This window comes from Dromaius novaehollandiae, chromosome 12, assembly GCF_036370855.1.
Source record: "Dromaius novaehollandiae isolate bDroNov1 chromosome 12, bDroNov1.hap1, whole genome shotgun sequence".
In the NCBI taxonomy this organism is placed as follows: Eukaryota; Metazoa; Chordata; class Aves; order Casuariiformes; family Dromaiidae; genus Dromaius; species Dromaius novaehollandiae.
Window position 1 is genome coordinate 9,655,941 of NC_088109.1, and position 20,339 is coordinate 9,676,279.

General features: G+C 42.6%; 1 protein-coding gene across 5 annotated transcripts in view; it reads right to left on the reverse strand.

The window, feature by feature from the left end:
* Nucleotides 1-20,339, reverse strand: part of FGD3 (FYVE, RhoGEF and PH domain containing 3) — a 116,682-nt gene that overhangs the window by 24,223 nt on the left and 72,120 nt on the right. For all 5 annotated transcript variants that reach the window (XM_064518896.1, XM_026102831.2, XM_064518898.1 and 2 more), the window contains exons 5-14: nt 14,017-14,106; nt 12,482-12,618; nt 10,081-10,237; nt 5,862-6,000; nt 4,934-4,992; nt 2,425-2,571; nt 1,758-1,850; nt 1,197-1,276; nt 725-755; nt 111-212 (exon numbers count right to left, since the gene is read on the reverse strand). In XM_064518896.1, the coding sequence (XP_064374966.1) occupies nt 111-212; nt 725-755; nt 1,197-1,276; nt 1,758-1,850; nt 2,425-2,571; nt 4,934-4,992; nt 5,862-6,000; nt 10,081-10,237; nt 12,482-12,618; nt 14,017-14,106 (1,035 nt within the window). The remainder of the gene's footprint in view (nt 1-110; nt 213-724; nt 756-1,196; nt 1,277-1,757; nt 1,851-2,424; nt 2,572-4,933; nt 4,993-5,861; nt 6,001-10,080; nt 10,238-12,481; nt 12,619-14,016; nt 14,107-20,339) is intronic.

Here is a 20,339-nt window from a genome sequence, read left to right on the forward strand (position 1 = left end):
ATAAAAATCAAGAACAAGACCACAGTATTTTAAAGTCAGTTGTTTAAGTCCAGTTCAACTGTTGGTAAAACCGTTATAGCAAAGAAGGACAATTAAGCACTCATACTTACTGATGAATCGGGAAGATGGTCCTCTTCTTGAGAAAAAGAGCTATTAAAAGCTCTGAATGTTTCACTGTTCTGTTTGTGCTTTTCAATTGTTGCTTGAATGACCTGAGACAAAAATCCCCACAAACATAAGAGTCACAAAAGCAGTCCTGGAAAAATTCTCTCATAGGAAACTGATTAGAATTATCATTTTAGTGAACAAACCCTGACATTTGTATAAATGAAAGAGAATCTTGAAAACCTTAATAACTAAGAATATTATTGTTAATTCACTATTGTTAACTTAAAAACTAACAATGCTATTAGTCAGTGTTTCTGCAAGTCAGCCTGCAAGAATATACTATGTAATCTCAAGACCTAGGACTTCTTCCCTTCTTCTCTGACTACACTTGGGGACTGCAGAAAATGGGAATCCATCCAAAGACTACGTGTACCCCATGGAAAGAGCAGGTCAGCACTAGGACCCCAACAGGAGCACTAGATTTCTCCATAAGCCGCTCTGCCAGACTGGACTACCTAGCTTCCTCACACAGCCTTGTCCATTTGGAACCCCAAAAAGATGGTTTTAAAAACAGAAAGGGCTGATTTCCACCCATAACGTAATGCTTTTATATTACCTGAATCCATTCCCTCTTCTCCTCTTCTGTCCTGTGAAAACAGAAGAAAAATACAGAAGACATTATTACTCTACTTCCAACTATTTTCAGTAAATCTAATTATTGATATTTTCCATATCTTTACATCTATCAAGATTTTAGCTTAGATATCCACTATTTTGTAAACATTATTAATAATTATTGACCTTTATTACCAAACAAAATAAATGCCAAAAACATGTGAATTATCACCTCAATGGAATCTCTAAGCATGACTATCAACATCTTACACATCTAGCAAAACAAATCAACATAACACTTTAATGCGTTCTGACCCAAGACTAATGAATTTTCTTACATATGTTAATTCACCATTTCTGCTACCCATCTCCTCCCGCCTTAAAGCTATGGCATACTAGCACTGTCATATCCCCTAGATATAGATTTCTACATAAATATTCACAAACCTTGAAAAGCAGAACAAACACCATACCTGGCTTGCAGTTCCAGTGATCTCTTTTTTCCTGTTATTGAAAATGTATGAGCCACGTTTTGCTTGGCAATTTCTTGGACCTGCAAAAAGAACAAATCATCCTCTTGCTTGTCTCCATCTTCTTTCAATCATTTTTAATGACTCACAAATACAACAGTCATTCTTTGAAATACTTAGGTTGAAAGGATCTCTCAGATAAAACACAGTACGAAGGCTGAAACGACAAAGGATCCTTTCCATAACCATTTGTCTTGCAATTAAACCCCAGAATCCGTGTCACCAACTAGCTCCATGCAGCAGCAGGACAATAAGCCTGTTCCTGTCCCTGATAGGTGACAAGGTAAGGCTTTCAATCAGAGTATGTATACAGCCACTATTTTTTACCCACTTTTGATTATCTCAATGACAAATCTAGAGAAAGAGATCCAAAGCTCAGTTTTATAATTGATATTATATTTTTGTATACACATATATTTTTGGCTTCAGAGGGGATCTGAGATCGTTGATTAGGGAAACAAATCTAAGTATGAAAAGAGGTGGAAAAAAAAAAGAGACACAAACCTGCAGTCCTGCAATGTCCATTTTCTCTCGAACACTGAACTTCTGGCCTATCAGCCTCAGTTTTGGCACACAGTATAGCACCATGCTGTTAAACTGTAACAAGGGAAGATGATGAATTTAGGGATTACGGGCAGGACGCAGCCTGCATTTTGACAGTGTAGGACTTTGGTGCATCTTACTCTAAAATGCAATTCTCCAGGAGAGGTTCGAGGAGCAGGCTGAAATCACATATCGTTACGTGAGGGAAGGGGACAGACAGAAACACGTCGGCCAATCCCCTCCTCCTCCTCCCTTCTTCCTCCCCCCAGTTGCTCTGTCTGGCACCAATTCAACTGCCTCAAAGGCAAATGAGAGTCCTTCTCCCAAGGTGAACGAGAGCTGGTCATTCTAACCAGCAACACAGGTCAGCGGGCAAGGTGCCTCCGTGGGCGCTTTGCAGGAATGCTGCCTCCGAGGAGCCAGGCAGGAAAGTGCCCTCGGAGCTGGCAAGCCATCGGCGAGGAATAACACGGGAGGAGGAAGGAACTCCCCATGGGAAAAGCATCAAGAGAAAACTGTAAGGAGCAGCAGGGCGCAGTGGGTGAAAGCTGCTGGTACTGAGATCAGGAAGACAGGTATGCACCACGTTACAGTGCAACTCTAGAAATAACAGCAACAAAAAACTCACCAGGAATAAATACCTATCCTGCGCTGTGCCATTTTTGGCTGAAAGTTTCTGAATGTGTCCTTCTTTAATGAGTTCATTGGCTGGGTTAACAATATCCTCTTCACCGCCAAGTCGCTCATAGACTTCCAAAAGCTTGTGCATCTTTTCCTGTAAGTGCAAAAGCCCCAGCAATTTACTTTTTCCTTTTCAGCAAAGCATTGCTTCTACCTTATATTAAGTCCTGTAAACATTAAACCCTCCCCACCATGCAGTATTCAAACTGATAAAGGTGACTAGTTCATCCACTTGCAGCTGTTACATTAAGTACTGCAGCAGTTTTAACAAATCAAAATAAGAAAGGTACTTAAATCCTGCTACTGAGTAATAGCATTTGGAAAGGTTTGGCTTCCAAACCACAAGCTGGGCTGATATGCTCCAAATGGCACTGTCAGCATATGGCGAGAAAGTGAGAGCAGATGTCTGCGCAAGTACACTCAAAAACATACCCCAAAACATCTGTAAATCACACCTGAATCTCTCTATAGATTAAGCTGGAATTTCAGGTCTTTGTACACTTTGTGTATTCCCATTTGACTTGAAGCATTTCACTGTAGATATACACCACCCCGATTCCTGTCCTAATCTCAATTCCTCTGACCAAAGATTAAAAGAAATAAAATAAACACATTGCAAAACAAAATGGAAGGGGGGGGGAAAAAAGACTCAAAACAAGAAAGCAAGCCCCCAAAGCCAGGAGAGTTTTCCACCAAATGGGAAGATAAGCCAGAGATTCAGAACTCCAAAAAGTGAAATTACGAAGCTACTTTTTGCGGAAGATACTGGGATACTAAGTGCAGACAGCGGTCCTAAACTTCAGAGACTTCTATGCATCTAGGAAAATATACTGCGAAAGCCAGGTCTGGAAGCACGATTTATTTCTTCCACCTCCACAGAGGGCAGAAGTCGCCGGCGTTAGTTCCAGCCTCCCCTAACACTCCGGGGCCTGGCTACCGCACTCGCTTTCCTCTCGAGCTGGCTCAGTTCTCAGCCCCACGCGGCCCCTCACGCCGTAACACCGCGCTGTGCAGACCGTGCGCTGCCGATGGTGTCTCTCGCACCGCGTTGCTCGGGAGCAACCCCTGCCCGGACCGACCCGCCGGCACCTCTGCTGGGGTCGGGCACCTGGAGGTGGCTGCCGGCCGGGGGGAAACCAGGGGGCCAAACTCGAAATTCTTAACCAGATACTTTTCCTTGGAGTCTGCTCAGGCAAAACCTATTAATTGCAGAAGAATTCACTGCAACGAGGAGCCCTGATCAGGGACTTCGGGTTCTAATCAACAATAAATAAGGGCTATAAAATTACCATAGCACCTTTTGTACCAGGTTTTAGAGCAGAAACCATTATCTTTGTTAACTGCACTTCCATCCTTTCTTCCATTGCATACTAACAGACAAACACCCATCACAGAAAGCACCCGCTGGTTGCCTCACGCACCTGGTACGGGTGGAGATGCTGAACAAAGGTCCTAACACAAGAGCTCCTATCTGTGGAGCTGTTAAAGGCCTAACGACAGAAACATTTACACTAAACATGTTCTTCTCAAGAAAATGCACTGGATTCAAACAGAAATAGACAGTTTCAAAACTGTTTTTCACTGCGACATTTGAAGATGCACAGACGTCAGCTGGTTACTGCGCAATAACAGCAACAGGAAGCCCGATCTCACGGCGTCCCCGCGGGGACTGGAAGTGCGGCGGTACGGGCTGCCCGCCAACCCGCGAAGAGGAACCAAAACAGCTTCCTCTAGTCTGGGACAGAGCAACACAAAACGCTGCTTCCAAATACCTGTGATCTAGAATTATTCAAAATACCAGGGGTCAGAAAATAAAAAAAAGCCCAATGGAAAGATGGGAGAAAAAAAGATAGAAGTAGACTGAAGTTAAGATGAAAATATGCAGGTACATAAATTACACACTAACATTCAGTATAAAAGGCCTCGCTAAAAGAGGGGAAAAAAAAGCCCAGACTTTGTGCTTTAAGGTGAAGCTTCCAAAGCCTCCACCATCTCTGGCTGCCCAGCTTTTGAAGTTCAGGAAGTTCACCAAAGCTACTGACACACACTAACATTTTTGTGCATTTAAACCAAAGCAAAGCAACCCTTAGTCCAACAAGGACTTGCACTAAAAATAACGTGGAAATCTGCAAGGATACCTTATGACTAAATCTAGTTAGAATACTTCCTACATTTTTCAACGAAAAACAAGTTAACGATTTTAGGAAGCCCTCCTTTTTCAACCTATTGCACCCTTAAGAATGAGGAAAGGGAAATTCTGGCCCAACAAACCATGGTAACCACAAAAGGATCATTTATGATAAAAGAGACCTAAGATACCCAATTTATGTTTAAACTCTCATACACTGTATTTGAAAATTCTCTGCAGTTTTACTTCAGTAAGACTGTGGCAATGGAGGATCATTGGTTCAAATGAGTATGTCAGATTACAGTTCCATTGCACAGTTTCTACTCACCATCTTTCGGATGGCTGCATTCGAATGGTTTGCTGCTGTAGAAATGAGCTCCAGCGATTCTGCAATAAAGGTAGTAACAGTTACATATAACATATACATATCACGTTCTTCAAATTATATAGCCTAATAGTACAGTTGTTTTTTTTTATAATCTCCCTGATCAGTGTTTCTGCTGCAAGACAACCGTTGCAAAAGCAAGGACTACATTTGGTCCTTCTGCAAACTGAAAAGAACATTTATAAGCAGTTGCATATACAATCACTTCTGTATGTTTAGCTAGACCACACATACCTAATCATTTTTCTCTCCTAAAAGTCTAGGCAAATAAAAGCACACGTAAGACAAAAAAATTTACCTTTTACGAATCAGCCTACTTAGTTAATTTAGGTTTCACTTAAGTCTTCACACACATTGAAGAGTGTCTTCCCAAAACAGGGTTGCGTGCTTACAGCAACATGAAATCTACCTAAAATTTTCCCAGCAGGATCACAAACTCCTATAAATCAATAAAAGTCTATTTCTCTTCTTTCTTTGTATTAACAAATTCTAACCTGTATTCTTGGAAGCCTATATATTTAAGACAATTTTTATTTTCCTTCTCTAGCTATTGCAAGGATGTCCTCTTGTATTTGTATTTAGGCATACAATGGATTAAATAAAAAATCCAGATGTTTTTCAATACAATTTTCAATGTTTTGCCATTGTTTTTTTTGCCAAAGCTGCCCTCATTCCCAGAGCTGACATATCAGCCCTTTTCTTCTTTGCTCCAAGAGAAGCCCGAATCGCTCTGGGCTGAACTGGCCAATAATTTGGTTGGGTCAAATCTCCATGTTTACTACCAGCCCTACACGAGGGTATCTGAACACCTAAAGAAAAAACTCTCCAAGATTTGATCGTGTTCATTAGACAGAGAGGAGTTTACATGTACTTTCAGCATCTTTCCTGTCTGGAGACTCTTCTGGGAGTTTCTTTAAATAGTCCTTGAGGAGAAGCTCGTAGCGAGGAATGCGCTGCACCGGCTCGAGCATGTGATGCTGCAGGGTCAGGTTTCCGCACACCTCCTGTTTCTGTAGCCGAGAGAAAACAAGCACAGCGGGGTTGGGGTTTGTGCCTATCTTTGGTGTTAAACAGAAGGAAAAGTCACCGCTCATGTACAGTCAGAGGAGCCTAAGAAACCTCCTCAAGCTATCAGAGCTGACAGGTTTCATGTGAACCTTCATCCCTCATCTCTGCCATTTTTGGTAGACATACAGCAATATATTTGGCATGTTTCTTCACATGCTCAGCAAAGCTTTTTCCACACGTGGCCCTACACAGCATCTTTTTCCCCCCAAAGACAAAACAAAATCAGAAATCGCACAGGGATACATTGCTTGCTAGAACTCACTGCACAAACAGCAGCTGCGCTGATCACACACCTCCTCTGAGAAAGCTGCTGCCTCAGATTCTCTCCTCACACATGACCAAGAGCTGGGGCAGGTTTGAGACTGACCACATTAAATATCACCCCACGTAGGCACCGAACTGCCCCACTCACAACGATACCGAGTATTGCAGCGCACTGATTTTCACAGGATCCCTATGAGGTGAAGTGGTATTTCTATTTATGGCAGTCGTCAGAAGGGAAAAAACACCGTAGGAGTAACTTGTTTTAAAGCACACAGGAATTCTGTTAGAGATGAGACCTGATTCCTGAATCCCACATCAGCATCTTAAGACACAGACACTCAAGTTCTTCCCATAACGTTGTTTTCACTTGAGCTCACTAATGCCAAGTCTCGGTCAGTTGTAATGCAAACAGCTCCTCAACTAGCGCAGTAACTTCAGTATCCTGTGCCCACAGGAAGGTGCTTGTCAAGTATTCGCAGTGTCTGTCACAAGCATTACAGCCCAGGGCGCGAAGCGATGAATGTCTGATAGAAAAATATTAGCCATCCTTCCAGTAATTCGGAGATGTAAATTTCCTTTAAAAAGTATCTTGTCACGGTGTAACAGAGTAAACAATATTTCGGTTTATAGCAGATGAAGTGACTTTACTACCTCTCAGAGTTTTATAGTACAGCTCTTCCCAGAAAATACAACTGGGAGAGCAAGGACTAGAGATTCCGGGAAGAACAAAGGGATACGCAGAACTGCACTACCACACATTTACCCTTGGTTTCTATTCCCAAATCCACTAACAATAATATTCTCCATTATTTTTTCAGTCCTGCTACATGATGAACCTTAACACTGAGCAGCAAGAGGGGAGAAGAGGAAGAAGTTCCTTCAATATTCATGTCAGTTGTATTAAGGTTTCTAGCGTATCCTCTATAAAAAGTCAGCAATGACAAAATAAGATGTCCCACCCAAAAGGAAGTTTCACACTATGCGGTTTCCAAAACTTTACAGACTTCACACTGCAATTCAAATGACTTTCCTATAGGAGACAGAAAGGTTTGCTCTGTGCTATATTAACTCATCTCAGAATCTGAAACACAAAATAAATATTATAAAAAAAGTCCTTAAGTGATGGCACAAGTAGAAAACTGACAAAAGAAAAGCCTGTAATAAACTCATTGTCTACGAAGATTTGGTCCCAGTAAAGTGGATGTAAAGTAAATACAGGATATACTTTAATATTAAAAGCATACAACCTTTATCTTCAAGGGCAGCTAAAGTAAATTTGAAAAATCATAGTCATTCATTTTAAGTGATGGGTGTTTTTTGTTTTCGATTTTCTTGAATTTAGCATAGCTAATAATTGTTGATGTCTTAACCTGGACAGCTTTTCCATTAACAGCTTGGGTTAAATGTGACAATTAAGCAGTAAAACACAACTGACAGCGCATTCCTGCAGGATCGCACCATACCCCTGCAGGTATTTAAAAAGTAAAGCTGAAGGTCAAGAGAGTGGCCACATTAATGTCATCCTCTGGGATGTGCTACCAGGAGTCAAAGCTGCACGAACCCTGCAGGATGGGTCTTGTGCCAGGGACATATAAGCAGCTTCACTGAAATCCAAATGCAACTTTAAAATTATTTGAATGTAACAATAATACAGACAGAATAACAGAATGAAGTTTAGTTGATGCTCCCCCCACTTTCTGAAACACTACAAACTTTGTTTTCATTCTGTAAATATGGCCTACAGAAGTTCCCAGAGGGAAGGGAAAAGAAAGAAAAAAGAAAAGGACAAATCTGGTAAATAAAGTTAACTGGGGCTTTTGACAGCCCAGAGACAGTGAGACGAGTACACTAAGCGTTTTGGGTCAAATCTTTGCCTTGTGCAGCTATGGTCATTGACACAAGCAGAAGGTGCTGTGATATTGCTGCTAAAATAGCCTACAGTGAAATCATTAGCATATATTTAAACCATTATCAGTAGGCTTCAGAACTGCATCTGCCAGATGTGTTGCCTGCGTTAATACTGCTTGTTAAAGTTTTGCTCAGGAAACAGCAAAAATACTCATGATCTCAGACAGCTGCGGACTCGTTCTGCAGACTGGCAGCTAAAGCAAAGTGTTCCTGCTGGGAGCTCGCCGGTGAAAAGGGACAGCAGCATTTCAGGGAACACAGATCTCCATGCCGTAGGGAAAACACAGGTACAACAAGCTGACGTATACTTCAGAAAGGCATGTCAGGGGCTTGGCGGCAACTCCAAACAGCGAACTGCCCACATACACAGAAAGCACAAGTTTTCAGTGCTTGTTCTGAAGTGTCCCAATTCACTCCAGAGCGCAGTTGTGCCTGCACCTCTTTTCAGAGCGGGGACGGGTGCCGACGTCCTGCAGGCGCCGCGGCGGCACGGGGCGAACCCAGGCACGGCAGATGTGCGCGGGGGCCACCGAGCTCTCCGCGAGCTGCGGATCCGCAGGCCGTGGGGCCCAGGGCTCCCAAATTCCCACCTGCAGATGCACTCTGCTGTGCAAAGCCTCTGTGAGAACAGACTGGGTTTAGACAGAGAAAGGTTAAAAAAAGGCCATGTGCAGTGAAAGTCTGGTAGGAGAGGAACTTTCCCAGTTCCTGCTCTCTCCTCTGTGCTCCAAGACAGAGCTTCTGTCGGATTCGCCATGCCGGAAGGCCCTGACCCTCCGCAGAGGCCTCTCCTCTCCGGCGTGCTGGGGATTACTTGATTCCTGACAGCTGGCTGAGCCCCACAGTCTTCCCATTTTGGGCATGCAGCTGTGCTCCCTCCTCAGTTTAACCCTCTCCCTGCTGGCCCTCACCTCCCAAAGGGCAGTGCGTGCTTTCCCAGCACCTGCAGCAGGATGCCTGGGAGCAACTTGAGCCAGCTCCATCCCCACTTCAGCTGGCCCAAGGCCCACGGAGAACAGAGGTCGGGAGGTTTCGCACGGGCTCCAGCATAAGCAGCACTCTCCCTCCTCCCCCACAGCTTTTCCTGCAAGGAGGGCGAACACATAAAAATCCAAGCTGAGTGTCCCTGTGCAGAGCTGGGACCCTCAGCAGCTCCATGCCACTGCACAAGCCTCAGAAAAGCAGCAGACCAACAACAGGCAGATGAAAGCCGAAGAGCGACCTCCACCAGATGCTGCAAATGAAATGCCCAGGGGCCGACACACAAACCTCAAGATGAAAATATATTTATTAAAAAAAAAAAGAGGCACTTAAAATTAGTAATGAGGAAGAGAAATTCAAAAGTTTATAAATGGATACGTTCAGTATCAGAGCAACAGTGAAGGGAGAGGGTATCCTGCATAAGGGGGGACCAGCAAGGCAGGACAAGGTGGTTCATAGGTGAGAGTCAGCAGTGCCTTGGCAGGACTGTGCCACCCACATCAGTTTTTCTTCCTTTTGCTGTATAAATATCAACAGAAAACACAGTGTAAAGTGAAGCTATCCCTTACTCTCCCCCAAGGAGAGACTCCACTCTGGTTTCCTCTCATACCAAGATGAGAAATACTGAGTGCATCAAGAATTTCTGGATAAATGGAATACAGTCAAAATTAGGGTAAAGTGTATTGTTATGGCTAAGTTCCTCTCATTCTGTAACTTCTGAGTCTCCTCTTAAATACATGAGTGGGAGAAAAAGCTACCTATGTGAGAATCTGTGTCACAAAGCAAAAGAGAAGAAAGGACTGGAAGCAATAAAACACAAATAAATAACTGAAGCTCTCAGAGACATACTAAGCCAATTAACAACATACCTGAATATTCTGAACAACATCTTTGAAGGGCGATGACCTCTGCATACATGTGTTCACCATGTCCATTGCCCTGTCGAAGTTCTTTACATACTCTCCATACATCTTCAGAAAAGGAGCCAGTTTTTGTAGGATATCTCCTAGACGGGGGTTCATGTTCCTATTGAAGAGAGACAGGTAAATACAGAAATCTATGGAAATCAACACTATTTTAAGAGAGAAAACACAACCGTTGCACTTTCACAACTATTGTCTCTCCCATACACAAGCCCTCACACACAAATGCAATCAAGATACTCTAGGCTAAATAATCTATACATACAGTGATCTAGATGAAAACTTAAACATTCATCTAGACATACACTCTTAAGTCAAGATCAAACTCAAACTGACTACGCCTTGTTAAAGAAGCATCTGTCTCTGCTCACTACAAAACACACTGTGGGAAACAGCTTGTTTTTTAAAATGATCTTTTCTACCGCAGCCAAACATTGGAAGATGTTTTAATGCAAAGAAATCACTCAGTTAATCCAGGTATCCCACAAGGTCCATATCCAAGATACATATTTGCTTCAAGGCCCTCGTGGCTGGAAGCAGAGGGAGCTGGAGCTCCTCGTCTCACTGAAATCCAAGGTGAAGCAGAGAGCCAGCCCTCCAATAACGCCAGTTACCCGGGGGGTCCCCACGGCACCGGGGGGCTGTAGTCCGGAGTCACTCACCACAACACCCCTCGCAGCCCTGAGCTGGGCCCCGTGCTGGGCTCTCTCCAGAAGACCTCTGGGGCGACCCCAGGCTGGTTTTGGCCTCATGCCACTCGGTAGCATCAGGAAATTCAGACAGACCTGGAGACCTACGAGGCCGCCACCAATAAATGTCACCTACTTGGCCAAAGTTTGGATTTGTAGGCAAGGAAACGGCACTCACATTTCTCTGGAGATTTGGGCTCTTATTTAACTTGCACGTAGCAGGGAGCGACCACAACAATTTACCGGCCTCAAAACAAGGCTACTGGAATATACACAGCTATACCATTGAAGAGTGATGTAAAGCTTAAATGTACGCTGTAATTGATGTGGAGATTTTCAGAGGATTCCTACAGGAGTTACGTGGGTAAACGACAGTGAGAGTTGCACATCTGAGCTTCTCACATCTCAATCCCCTTGACAGTGCCAGTCCACGGTTTCTACCCATTTTTTCCCCAGCATGGTATTTTTCTCCCATGAAACTCATGACATGCAGTCTGTTTACACTAGATCCCTTTAGCTATTTAACAGCCTCATGCAGTCGTCTTACTTCCAGTCTCTCTAGCCTTCTTCCCCGTTTATTATGGCTGTCCCCATAGATTAAAGTCAGGAACAAAGGTGCTGAGACTTTTAATTACTCCTTCTGGTCATTGATGACCTACGTGAAGAAGGCTGGATTCAGCCAAGAGAGACATAAACTCTGATCTCGCCTTCGTCATTTAGGGTAGTTGGGAAAGTTAACTTTGTTGACTTGAGAGTTTAATATAAATTGAGGTGCTGTGCCAGCACCATCAGCACTCTCCACTGCAGGATAGTCTTTGCGGCCAGTATGTCATCTCAAATGACGTTTCCTAGATCTACCTTGCAACTAGCCTTTCTGTCTAGCGTTGCATTTCCTCCGTATTTACAACTTATTACAGTTCCCAAATTTTAACTGGTGTGTAACTATTATTACTCATTGAAGAAAAACGCCTATTTTCTAAACAAATATTAATATATGTACACTGTAATCAACAATATTTATTATCTTGAAGGACAATCAATTCTAGGGTAAAAACTTGTTTAACGTTGTGGTGTTAAACAGCAACAGAAGTAGCTGCATAATGGACATAAGCAGATTTATAGATATAAAGTCACTGATGTTACATGTCCACATTTTCCATTGGTGGGCTGCTATAATGCTAATTTTAATATTAAATTAAATTTAATACAGCCACAACTAAATTAATTAAAGAAAATTAAAACAGAGTCTCCCATGAAGTCTCCTATATGGTACACAAAATCTGAACTATGCTATAATGGTGCATTTTCCTTCTTTGAGAAATAATTGTATTTTTAATACTTCACAGAACAACCTATGGGACCCAAAATAAGCAGTTTGCTTCTTTCACAATACTGTAATTCTAGGAGAGTGGAAATACAGTCAGAAAACTAGTTTTTGCAATATTTTGGTCTGAAAAAAATTCTCACAATGTGCATAGAAAATGAATATTCACATCGATCCTTGTACTCAGGAATCCTTAAGAGATTCTATGCTAACGTATAAAATAACAAGGGAATTGTATCACAGAATTAACAGCTATGTTACAAGACTAGACTTTTTGGTTGCTAGAGTTTCCTAAAAACAGATTTTAAAAATACTTGTAATGACAATTACCCACCATTCTTGTGTAATTCTTGTTTTGAGCTCAGGAAGAAGAAATTGTCCATGGAAACAATAGATGGAAGAAATATTTGAAAAGATGCCCGTTATCACTTCAGATGAAATACCTGCTTCTGACAACTTAGTGCAAAAAACCTGCATGAGACAACAAGGCAGTAACTTAACATATATTAAAAAAAGAAAAGGCTAAACACACTGGCTTTAGATTGCAATATTTCAAAGCTGACTGCATAAGCACAGGGCTAAAATTTGCAACTTCTGGTTCTCCGTCCTCGGGGATTACCAAACAGAATACTTGTAGGAGCTTCACAAAACATAAGTTCCTTGTCAAGTAGGATTAGATTTATAACTTACAGGCCTACTCCTCCATTAGAAAAAACTGAGGGGTCTGTAAGTCAAAAAAGATTGAAACTACTGAAGAAATGAGACATCTTGTATTTGGAAGTGTAAGTTGCATAGATCAATCAGTCCCTGACAAGTACTTACTCATATTTACATGAAGCAAAATAAACCATTTTATTATTTCATTTCTCTATGGGAAAAATTGCATTGTACTTAACAAAAGCGAAAGACACTGCCTAGATTTCTAAGTTCCTGAAACACTCTCTGCTCGTCCAAAGGAAACACTGGAAAATCTTCCACAGAGGTCCTGGTGTTGGATGATAAAGGGCTCTATGAAAGTTACAGCTTCTAACAGGATTTCTAGCAAGGGGACAATTTTCTTTTTTTAAAAGCACTTGTATAAGTGTGACTCATCCTCTTTTTTTTACATCTTTTCTGCACAGTCATATTTTTCTTTAAGATAATAATAGATATGCTTGAACTGTGTAGACTAACCTCAATGTTTTATGTGGAAGAAAGTTCAGACTCATCACACCAATTTTACTTTATCTCCATGCATAAACATGATGGACAACAATTAAAGAATGTGAGGAAAAAAAATCCACTGTGAGCAACGGCCTCATCCTCGTGGTCTGATCCTAGTAAACCCCACCAAACCTATTACACTTCACACAAGAGTCACAGATTGCATTTTTCAGTGCCCTTGGTGCCCCATGATTTCCTTTCCATGTATGCTCAGGGGAGGAATTGAACCCTTAGGGTGTCTCTATCTTGGGTTGCTGCTTTCCCATTCCTCCTTCCCACGTCCTAACCCTCAGGCTCCAGCTCAGGGAACCTGCTTGCCAAAAGCTCTCTCCAGGGCCCTTGGCACGCAACTGCCTCCTAGCCCTGGCAAGCAAACTGCACCTCCCACCAACAAATCGCGTTTTCACTCCTGCTTCTCTAACACGTGCACTCATCTAGTTTAGTATTTGGTTGACCAAATTAGTATTTAGTATTTGGTGACCAAACACAAGGGATCCTCGGTGGCCCATGTCGGCAAGCAGCGCTGACGTGGGAACTCCAAGCACCAGCCAAACAGGAATTCCAGGAGTCGATGGAAAAGGGAATTGGGCTCTCGGCTAGAGATGAACAGAAGACACCGTCACTGCTCACAGAAAGTGAAGCATAGTTTATTCAAAATTGAGTTACCTGGTCCAATAGATGGAGTCTTTTAACATATGCTTCTTCCGTATGGAGCAGTTCATTTGCAATGTTGAATAGCTTTTGGGGCTCTGTACACTGAAAAAAAAAAAAGTTACAAATAACACAATTTGTCTGTACCTACAAACCTAACTTTTGTCAACCATTCCCTTTTCCATTTTCTCAGTGGGCCAAATTCCCTGCCAATACAGAAGCCTGCAGTGAATGAAGTTAATGCATGCCAAAATCTGCTCCATGTTGCTTTGCAAAGGATCTGCTTGCTCCAGAGACATTGTTAAAGCTATTTTCTGAAAGACCAATCACTAATGCAGTTAATGGCTGGCCAGGACGCCACTTTAAATCTTTAAGGATATTTCTATGAAGAACCAGAAACATCCTCCAAATCTGGAAATAAACAGCCTGTTTATTTGGCAACTAAGGCACTAGACTACAAATCAACTGTTGTCTGGTTTTAATTCAAGTCTTGTGACTACAAAACCAACAGAAACTAGAAAAGACCACTTTGGTCACATACTTCACTCCATGGCCAGTATGGCATTGATACCAGTGGTATATATCTAAGTATTCTGTGCAGTTTTAAACTCCCACCAATTCCCTGGAAAGAATTTTCAGCACCAGTGAAATCTTTCATTATATTAATTAAAAAATAAAAAATAAAAGAAGACTAAAGCAAAAACTTGAAGGCAGTTGCGAAGTCTCAACTGTTTTTAGCCAAAAGCTACAGAGATTCTCAGCTCTAACTACTTAAAAATACTCGAATTAGTATGATACTGGTTTTAGCTTCTGACAAACTCTGTACATCTTTGTAAAGGTCTAGTTTTTAAACTCCATGCTTACAATCAAACCAAAATTAGGTTCCAGAACTGAGGGCTGGTTGGTTGTTTTTTAGGAACAGAAACATCTGAGAAGGGCATCAAGGATGATCAAATGTATGGAAATTTTACTGGGCTGGGTCTGGAAAAAAGACAATTGAGAGGAAGATAAGAGAACTGCAAATGCTTCATGGAACAGAGTATCAACTGGGTGCAATTATTCACTGTCACTTCCATGGAAAAACTAAAGAGCATGAACTAAAATTATCACGGTCCTGCTTCAAGACCAGGAGATAGTAACATGTTGCACAAGGAAGTGAGCTGTGGAACCCTTCAACACATGACCCAGCAGACGGTGAAAAGCTCCCACTGGTTCAAAAAGAACTACTGGACAAATCCATGGCATAAAAGTCCAGCTGAAGACTACTAAACGCAAACACACCGGTTCTGGTTCAGCAGGCACCTGAGGCCCTCACCACCAGTAGTGACGGAGTATCCACAACACCTATCTCAACGTGCTTGCTAATATTGGTGGCAGGCACTTCTACAGGCACACACGGCCGGCCACCACCAGAGACAGCAGCCTGGGCAAGACAGGGTGCTCGGGCAGCAGGCGGTGAAAGCCCAGGCACGCTGTAACGCACACAAGGAAGGACGCCGAGTTACTCTTTCCTGGATTTCAAATTAACTGTAACCACCAAGGGCGAAAAACCTGGGCAGTTCAAAGAAAAAAAGAAAAAAGAAAAAAACCCCACCCTGTTCCATTTACACTGATAATTAAAAAGATAGAGTATTACAAAGGAAAGAAAATACTAGTGAAAATACAGAATGCTAATAATAAAGAATGGTGTTTCGCCCTCTCCAGGTGAGCATTCTGTTCTCATCACCCAACCTGAAAAATATACGATGGATTTCAAAAGGAGATCAGAGAAAAAATGATGAAAATAATTATACATGTGGAACAATTTCCATAAAAGAAGAGGTTAATAAGATTGGGAAATTTTAAGAGAAGATAAATGAGAGTGGATATAACTACTGCACGCAATGTATACCATTGTTGGAAAAGGTCATTAAGCACTCTCTTCAAGCTTCAGTGTCATCTTGTTTTGATTATAAACAACACTGAAAGTAAACAAATTTAAATTAAAAAAATACAATCAGACAAACAGCAATACAACTGAAAAATCTCAAAGAATTGTAAAAGTAAGCCATGTATTCAAATAAACCAGAAGCACTATTACCTTACATCAAGGTACCACAGTTCCCTTAGCATAAGGTATCTGGATCCTGCAATGTCAGTATTACTTGAAGAAAGGCAAATGGCTTTTCCCAGATTTGAAAAGGTCCTAGTCTTTCCTTTAAAGCAATTCCTCTCTTTCCCTGCATGAACTTGGAGGCAGACAACCATTCCATGCAGAAATTTTTGACATGTGTGTATCTACTTACCTTTGTTATTACAATTACTTCAAGCAAACTCAATTTTTCTTTTCAGTTATTTTAACATCCTGCTCCATTCATCCATATGATATATATGGAAAGAAAAATCACAGCACAATAATGCCATGAGCTTGTTATGGGGAAAAATGACATATCACAGCCTACAATGAAACACACTGAAAATTCCAGTAACTACAAGGATTTCTCACCGAGAAAGAATTTATTTGCCAACTTTGTTGAGCGTGGAGAGGAGTGTCTGAGTGAAAAGCACTGATGTAATCAGACCGGCATGCCAGCCCCCAGGAACCTCCTCTGATTTGCTTGAATTCAGAATTCAACAAATAATTATTTTCAACAAAATACATTTGCTCTGAAAAGTAAACCTTCACATAGCACAGGCACTTTTTAACCTCCTGACCCTCACCATCTGCAACTCAGTTTATATTTCCAAAAAACTTGCTGACATCTGCTTAAATAGCAAACAACGGCTGAACAGAATTTTAGCTCGAGTGGAGCATAACATTTTAAAGACAGACTATATTTTCAGCTGCTGTTTTTGCTGGTGACAAAGATAGGCATGTTTTTCAGACTTATCTGCAGCACGGTCACCTTTCAATCGACACAGGATTTTAGAAGCAGTATTCGGTACAGCGGATTAAATGTTACAGGCAGTCCCGTTTTTCTGGCCTTCTGCATTTTGCACCACAGAAGGGCAGATTTAACAAAGTCTGAGCTGTATTCCAGTTTACTGTGGGCAAGATATCTCATGGTCTGTGTTTATAAAGCAAAATTAAAAAAGTAAATTCAAATGTGGTCTTACGCAAGTCTCTGTCCATGTCTGCTCACTTAACTACATCACCGGAGAGAGGTCAAAGGAGCCTTGCCTCAGTGAAGGAAGCAGGCCAACATTTTGGCACCAAAAGTAGATGGGAAAACCAAAGCGTGAGGAGCGCACGCAGTGAGGTAACACTGCCACCGGGTCGCTTGAAAGTGAGAGAACAGGACTGGGTAAATATCCAAGGCTAACACCATGTTTATGATTGCTCAAAACACATACCCTAGTTCTGAGGCCTCTATCTAAGCAGATTACTTATTTTGTTAACACTAAAGACTAAAGACAATGTTAAGCTTAAAGCTTAATGGTAAAACACATAGGAACCAAATTATTGCTGCCGGGCACCAGTGAAACGTAGTTGACTCTACTAATAAACATATCCTGAAGAAACAACCCACACCTCATTCACAAGACATGTAAATAACACCGAGACGTGAAATATTTACTCTTCCGTTTCACACAGATTTTAAGCTGCTTTATTCTCTGTAAACATACTTAGCTTCGGTATATACTTAACTCCCGTTTTGCCAAATGAATGTGTCTTTGGTGCCACAGGAGCTTTCCACAGCATTCGGTGCAACCGTGGCACCATGCTCCTTCGCCGCCTTGCCCAAGGCCCAACACTTCGGACCGACCAAACACGTGGCTGTAACCGTCCACAAAACAAAAAACCAAAACCAGCCCCTTCCCCCCCAAAAATAAAAAAGGGGAAACGCCAGCCAGAAAGCTGCGGAGCCGCCTTCCCGCGCGGCTCGGTGGGCGCAGCCAGCAGCAGCACCTCTGCCCCGGCACAGCCACCGCAGCCCCAGCGCGCCGGCACCCACGCGTCCTCCGGCGCTCACGCGTGCGAGGACTGACCTAGCCACCGTGAAAAGCAAATTCGAAGTAAAAGTTAAAAGTAAAGCAGTAAACTCGGAGGAAAAATTGGGCAATACGCTGCAGCAACTATTTTTCTCGTAATTGGTATTGCACAAGCATATTCAGCACCTCCACTTTATTACAGGAGGTTTTCACTGAATCTCACGAGGAAACTGCTAGGATATGGCTCAGGTTAAAATCATATATGGTCATGCTTTAAAAATGCAACGAAATACCCCCAGTCACCACCACAAAGAGCACAGAAGGTCCCAGGAAGATTACAGAAAAACTTCCTACTCAAAAGTGCTGAAAAAATACGAGAAAGTTATCCTATGTTACAGCTCTTCTCTGTATACCAACACCGCATTTTCCTCAGGGTATCCAAAAAAAATTGATGATGGGATAACATATATGATCTTTTTGAACCAGCGTTATGATAAAACACTGACCCAAGCAGTTCTGCATCCTAGGTCACTTGCATGGATTTCTCCCTGGCCTTTAAATGTCACTGAATTAGGAAATAAAAAAGAATAAAACAAAATAAACAAAAACTTCTTGTCATAACCCGCTGTAAACCCACTGACAGAACAAATCAAGATGCTTCCACGGATTGTGAAAAGACTGATTATTTTGGCAATGCTCCCCGGTGTCAAATCAGGAAGTAGAAATAATAATTTCACTTCCTCTTCAAGGCCAACTATTTTTACTTTTTTTTTTAAAGAATATACACAGAGGTAATCTTACCCAAAGGTCTGACTTGGAGGACTACAGGTCAAATTTTCCAACACAAACTGCACAATGAAATTAGAAGTGAAACTCCAGCTCAGTACAGGCAGAATGGAAACACATTGGTGACTGTATGAGGCCCACATGGGATGTCATTTTACACAGCAGGTTCTCAGGAAGCAGGATGGACGGAGAAAGATGGGTTTTGTGATTATTAATAAGCGTGCATTTCTCTCAGTGAAAAATATTCAAATAAGAAGATAGGAAGAAGTGTTAGCCATCTCAGAAGCCACACTCCGGTGCTGCCAAGCAGTCGTTCAGCAGCAGCCGTGGATGGCAGGTTGCAGAGCATGACAGCCCCTGTCCCACTTTTATGTCATTTCTTCCTCTGCAGCCATCAAGGCTAACATGCCTCTGTTCTCGGAGCTACTGACATTCCCCGAGACATCATCAAAACTAATAAGCTCCCCTTGTTCATTTTCAATTTGACAAAAGATAACCAGAAATCCCAGTAAGTCACTTCTGCGATTTTAAAACATATTCCAATAATTGTGTGCTAATAGTGAGATCTGTTAGATGGTGCCGCAGACTCCCAAAGGCAGCCACACCACGCTGCCGAGCTAAACCCAGACTAAATAAAACAGTACGAGTCACACACCAGGCGACATTACTTCACCAGCCATGGGACGTGTGAAAGCTCAGGTGGTGGAGGGAGAGATATGAAGTTGAAAATTAGAGAACAGAAAAGGCAAATCTGAATTTTTTTCTACTCATGTTTATTCATGACCTTCACTTAACTTGATATCCTAGGAGTTACTGAGCCATCATTAAATCATTCTGCAGCTGTACGTATTATGCATTCTCCTCCAGCCGTCACAAAGCTTTCTGGAAACCCGAGGATTATTACAATGCTATTTGCCCCTGCTGTGCAGCTGCAAACCTGGTGCTAGAGGTAGGCGGGGGGAAGCAGGGAGAGCAAGCCGGGACCCTGCCGCTATCCCTTCTGCAGGGAAGGTTCCGAGAGGAGGAAGGGGTCTCTGTCCCTCGCCCTCGCTGGGGCTGCCTGAACCCACCTTAGCTCCTTCCAGCAGGGCAGGCACACTGCTTGCCGGGAAATAATCCCTCCTGTCAAGGGTGACGTGAACTTCCAGCCTCAGCGACCAACGAACAAGTCAGCTCCAAACCCCACCGGCTCTCCTCGCTGGCAGCCGCAGCCCTTAACTTTCACTGACTCGCTCCACAGCGCCCAAACGTGCAAGGCAGCCGAGGGGGAGGACGAGGGGCCACGCAACACACACCGGAGCTTTACCTGACTGTGTTGGCACCCGCTGTGTCCCCAGAAGAGGGCACAGTTTTTGCACGGCAGAAGAGGCAGGGAATCCCTACGAGCCTTTCCCCTCCGCGTGGCTGCAACAGCAAGGTGACTTAGTGGAGCTTGGTCAGTGCCGAAGCTGTGTTTTTGAAGGTGGAATCAGCTTCACCCGGGAGGACCTGAAGCGCATCCACATGAACGTCAACCTGCCCCTCTGCACTCACCTGTTTAGATTGAGAGGCCCCACAGGAAGGGGAGTAACTTCAAAAGACTTCTCACAGGAAGACAGATAATTTCTTCCTCTAGAGACCTCTCTCTTTTATAGATTCCT